Source organism: Electrophorus electricus, chromosome 14, assembly GCF_041902795.1.
Source record: "Electrophorus electricus isolate QZ-2024a chromosome 14, ASM4190279v1, whole genome shotgun sequence".
Classification (NCBI taxonomy): Eukaryota; Metazoa; Chordata; class Actinopteri; order Gymnotiformes; family Gymnotidae; genus Electrophorus; species Electrophorus electricus.
In genome coordinates this window covers 26529300-26535000 of record NC_137510.1, presented here as the reverse complement: position 1 = coordinate 26535000, position 5701 = coordinate 26529300, and the positions used below count along the sequence as shown (strand labels likewise).

At 46.6% G+C, this 5701-nt stretch overlaps 1 protein-coding gene across 2 annotated transcripts in view; it reads left to right on the top strand.

The window, feature by feature from the left end:
- Positions 1-4049, top strand: part of efna3b (ephrin-A3b) — a 58474-nt gene extending 54425 nt beyond the window's left edge. For both annotated transcript variants that reach the window (XM_035530802.2, XM_035530801.2), the window contains exon 5: positions 284-4049. In XM_035530802.2, the coding sequence (XP_035386695.1) occupies positions 284-405 (122 nt within the window). In that variant the 3' untranslated portion in view covers positions 406-4049. The remainder of the gene's footprint in view (positions 1-283) is intronic.
- The last annotated feature ends 1652 nt before the right edge of the window (positions 4050-5701 follow it).

The following is a 5701-nucleotide window of genomic DNA, read 5'->3' as shown; positions in this document are numbered from 1 at the left end:
CACACACACACACACACTTAGTCAGTTTTAACTCATTGCTTTTGAATTCTGCCCTTAGGCTCCTCAGAGACGTTTCTGTCTAGACTACATGACCAATTACTTAGTCTAGAACTGGAGATTACATTGTTTTAACTTATTAATATCCCACTCCCTCCATCTCTCTCTATCTCTCCCTCTCTCTCTCTCTCTCTGTATGTTTTTCTCTCTTTCTCTCCCTCTCTCTCTCTCTCCCTCTGTGTGTGTGTTTCTCTCTCTCTCTCTCTCTCTCTCTCTCTCTCTCTAGATGACTATGACAACCCCGAGGCCCCTAAACTGGAGAAAAGCATCAGTGGGCGGAGCCCGTCCAGGGACCGCCTTCTCCTCACCGTGGCAACACTCTTCCTCATTGCACTCTCCATCTCCTAGCACCCACCTCCAGGAAGTTGCCATGCCAACGAGGCCAAGGGGGATGTAGCAGACAGCAGGGGAAGGGGGATGAAGAACTAAAGACAAAATATTAAAAACAGGACTGAAAAGAAAACAGGTGTTTAAGAAGACACCACCGGGACTCGATACACGTCCACTAGCACCAAGAACTCGTCCGTGGTGCTGCTGTGTTGAGTGTGAGCACACGGGCTAATGTGACACTACGCAATGTGGAGTCTGACTGGACTTGACAGTAACAACCTGGCTATTCAGCTCAAGCTGTACATTAGACAAAGTGTGCACACGTGTGTGTGTGTGTGTGTGTGTGTGTGTGTGTGTGTGTGTGTGTGTGTGTAAGTGTGTATGTGGGTTGATCTTGTTTACAACAAATGCTATTTGAAACCCCTTATTTAGATCAGGCATTGCAGGCCCCTCCCCTTGACTCTGATTGGTTAATTCAATCGCCCTTCACGCTGATTGGTTAATTTGATCACCTGATGATTGGCAATCTAGTGACAGATGCATTATAAAGACTGATGTCAGTAGTGTGGATGTCGTCACTGGTAGTTTAGTCTGTCCAAACCAGACCAAGGAGCACGATACAGCATCCGATTACAGAAGGACCCAAAGTCCTGTATCACCCTCCTTCCTCCTGCTTCTATGTGCGTTTGTGTGTGTGTGTATTCAATCTCTCTCTCTCTCTCTCTCTCTCTCTCTCTCTCTCTCTATGTGCATCTCTTTCTTCCTCTTTCCTTCCTCCCTCCCAGCCGCTTCAGTAACCTGCAGGATCTCCGTCTGTGTACGAACACGTCAGAGATGAGATTACCACCTCTTTGTGCCCATGATTTCAGCATTTCCACAGATGCTCCATCAGAGTCGGGACACCTGGTCAGCGTTCCGCACACGTCCGTGTGCAGGGTCTGACATTCCCATCTCAGACACCTGGTCAGCGTTCCTCACATGTCCGAGTGCAGGGTCTGACATTCCCATCTCGGGGGCAGCACGGCGTGGTGACCAGGATTCCTTTATTAACTGGCGCTGATCTAACCCTTAGCTCTTGCCTCTAAGTACTACTGTAGCAATACTCTTTGTAATGAGAAAATGTTTTTTAGAGAGCTTCTTCAATACAACCCATGGCTTTTCAGTTGGTTTGTGTGTGTGTGTGTGTGTGTGTGTGTGTGTTTTGAGCTGAACGTGGGGACTCTAGAACATGTTTGTGTAGGTTGGTGACACTGATATGATCTGCTTTCAGCAAACACTTTCTCCAGTGCACTGTTGAGTCTTTGTCTTTCAGGACATGAACAGACATGTACAGGCTGCGGAAACACAGGCACACAGCAGATGAATTGGATACTTCTGTGCACCGAAACCTCCCCAGTTCTCAAGGGAATAGGAGTGCCTGGGGACATTGCCAAACTGACTTGGACCGGTCTGTTCTGGTTCAGACCAGCCTGGACTGGGCATTTCCTGCTCAGCTTGAACAAATCAGAAACGGATATCAGACGTTGCAATTGTAAACGTTGTTCCAGAGGTTGTGGTCTGCCTCAAAAGGCAACGTTGACCACCCGGCGAGTGACAGACCAGCGACAGCTACAACTCCCAAGATGGAGACGCTAAAACCACATCTCTAAATTGACCTTCTTCCGTTTTGCTCCCCATACATGCAAATAGTTGTGTCAGAGTTGGGAACATTCTTTTTTCCATCTTTTTCCATGGCGACTAGCACCTTACCCTCACCTGCCGTGGCGCGGAGCCGATTTGTAGATCCGCCTCTGGGGCTGCGTCGGGCCTCAGCATTCTTCAGCTCGTAGTGGGTCCTAACCAGAACACACATTGGTCCCGTACACACAACTCACGCCGGAGGTGGACACACTAACATTAAACCTACTGCCGACCTTTAACTCTCTGGATGGGATTCTAACTGCATCGGAAACCAAACAAGCTATATTACAGAACCAATAGAGGCAACCCATAGATGTCCAGTCTATTCATTCTGCTACTATGATTAATATAGTATAAGCAGCTGTAGGAGTCTCTGAGTGAGCAGGACAACACCAACCTGAATGCTCCGTATGAGATGTAAACATTTTTACAAACTTGAAGCTGAATTTGACATTGTTGATTTTCTTGTATATTTTGGGGGTGCTGGATTTGGGTGGGGTTTGTCCAAGGAAAGAGTACAGGGGTCTGTCCAGGGAAGGAGTTTAGGGGTTTGTCCAGGGAAAGCATATGGAGTTTCTCAAGGGAAAGATAATGGGGGTTTGTCCAGAGAAAATGTACGGGGGTCTGTCCAGGGAAAAAGTTTAGGTTTTTTTTTTTTTCAGGAAAAACATGGAGTTTGTCCAGGGAAAGAGTTTAGGGGTCTGTCCAGGGAAAGGGAATGGGAGTTTCTCCAGGGAAAGAGTTTAGGGGTTTGTCCAGGGAAAGGGTATGGGAGTTTCTCCAGGAAAAGAGTTTAGGGGTTTGTCCAGAGAAAGGGAATGGGAGTTTCTCCAGGGAAAGAGTTTAGGGGTTTGTCCAGGGAAAGGGTATGGGAGTTTGTCCAGGAAAAGAGTTTAGGGGTTTGTCCAGAGAAAGGGAATGGGAGTTTCTCCAGGGAAAGAGTTTAGGGGTTTGTCCAGGGAAAGGGTATGGGAGTTTGTCCAGGAAAAGAGTTTAGGGGTTTGTCCAGGGAAACAGTTTAGGGGTCTGTCCAGGGAAAGGGTATGGGAGTTTGTCCAGGAAAAGAGTTTAGGGGTTTGTCCAAGGAAAGGGTATGGGAGTTTCTCCAGGGAAAGAGTTTAGGGGTTTGTCCAGGAAAGGGTTTTTTGGGGATTTTTTTTTTTTTTTTTGCGACTGGATTTTCAGAAGAGTTGATCAGGCAAAAAACAAACAAAATTCAACAAAAAAAAGTATCACTCTTCAGCTGTTGCACTTAAAAACTTAGACACGAGTGTGTGTTTGTGTGTGTGTGTGTGTGTGTGTGTGTGTGTATGTTTGTGTGTGTGTGTACCATTGCGTGTGTAAATGTTCAGATGGACTGAGAGGTATCATACATCTTTATACTTGCCTACATTTCCTTTGGATCTGTGTGTGTGTGTGTGTGTGTGTGTGTGTGTGTGTGTGTGTGTGTCCGTCTGTCTCTTTGTCTGTTGCTTGTTTTTTGATGTTTTGCCCATGCATGTGTGTGAGAGACTGTGCCATATGAGGCAACTAAAGCATTTAGTGTTGGAAACAACCATTTCAAATAATGTTTACCTTCAACTGGAATGAATTAAAGAACTTGAAAAAAATTAAAACTGTATAAGGAACAAATCATAACAAAGGTTATAATAATAATCATGATAACAAAACACGACTCCTGTCTGCTGTTCTTCACACGTCTGGGTCGTCTCGGCTGTCTGACTCACGGCTCTGAACGGAACACTTATGTACGATAGCAACAGCCGTGTGAATTTTCCCCGCCAGTGCCAATTAAAGACAGACAGAAAGGCCCACAGCCTGGTCCTCGCGCACAGGTCTGTGAGACCACCCATCTCTCTCACAGAGCTCCATCAAAAGCCATGATCGCGCTACATTATCACATATTCTTGTCCGTGAGGAGCCAGTACAGGAGACATCACACCAGCAGGTCACCATGCAGCCGATCATCGCTCATCTCACCCCCTCTAAAAACACATCTACATATCTACCCCTGCCAAGATTGCAGGGGATTTTTGGACTGTTTCTCAGATCTCCATGTTACATTCGCAGGTTTGAATTCTGTAGTTTCATTAAGCACATTACACGCAGACACAACGGGGCTCTTTTTAGTGTAACCTGTTCGTAAAAGCCTGCACAGGTCTGTTCCAGGAGAGCCGCCTGCCGCTGTGCCAGATCACAGCGGTTCGTCTCCCACACGCAGCAGCTGCGTCTGCAGCACTAACCACAGTGCAGAACCAAGCACGAGTCCTGGAATGAACTGGAACCGAATAGCATGTCGAATCAAACCGGAGCGCCGGAGCGCAGCACGATAATTACTCGCGTGAGCTGCGCGGTGATCTGTCTTATTCTTTTTTTTTCCGATGCATGACTTGTGAATAAACCGTCTGAGGACAGGACGAGACAGTAAGGGCGAGAGGGAGGTCCGCCGTCTGCTGCCACACGCTGACTTCACCGCCTCAGAGAACAAGGGCGAACCTGTTGTTGAATTAGTCAGTAGATGGAGTAACATGTTGGTCCTCAGACGACGCAGGCAGCTGTCCGGGAAGCTCGCGCTAAACCGGCTCCTGGTGGAGCTGAGCGGTGCGGGGAGGTCACGGGTTCACTGAGACAGTGCGCTTTACGCTAGTACTCGGCGCACTTCTCGTAAACATGTTTGGATGCGTTTAAAGGCTGAATACACCATGACGTGTTCTTCTCCTCTAGCGACAGTGTAAACAGGTTATGTCACTTTCTTTTGTTTTGATCCGTTCATCTCACTAAACGCGCTCGGATATGCCTAATTGATAACGTGGCGATTTAGAGGGCTAGAGCTGGCTAGAGTTGAGATCTTTACGTTTGTTAAACGTAGAGAAAAAACTCATCTTTTATGTGCTTTGAAGAGATGACAAAGCACTTTTGTAAGGCTGCTAAATGACCTCAATGTAAATGGAAGTGCACCTAGGCCTATATGCGTCTTACATGTCAAATATTTGGATCGATTGGCAAAGTACGATTCGGTACGCGACCACCAGATGTCGCTGTGTTAGTGGTCTAAGAACACATTATTTTCCTCGCCCAGGTTATAAATAAGTGGGCCTATAGCCAGACAAACAATGAACATTGTGTAAGAGGCGGCCTACGAGTAAGGGATTATGTTAGGATTTAATCTAGAGGGCTGTGATATAATCTCGGTGTGAAAGCGACAGGAAGTACTCCAACACTTACACATGCTGTTACTTTTATCTCCTGGGCACAGCACAGACGCTCACCATTTGGTTGAATAATGTGAATAATATGCAAAAGAAAACACGGCCAAGTCCGTGTGGCTCTAACCGCTGATCCGTCTGCATATTGTCTTTAATATCGGGGGTTATCATCAGTAGCTTGACTGGGAGGAGTGGTGAAGGGAAGGCGTTTGTTGTCGGCTCCTTACAGAAGCTCGTTAGACCCTGTCAAAAACATTTAAAACATTCTCATTTGTACTGACGAACTACTCAACGATGTACAACAAATGAAGCGAAGCATTTGATTAAAGAGGGAGAAGCTGTTCCCAGATAAAAGCTCCTTTACTGTTGCTAACGAAGGTCTCTGTTCTGCTGAGGTTCACCTATCAGCAAAAATGAATCTCATTTTC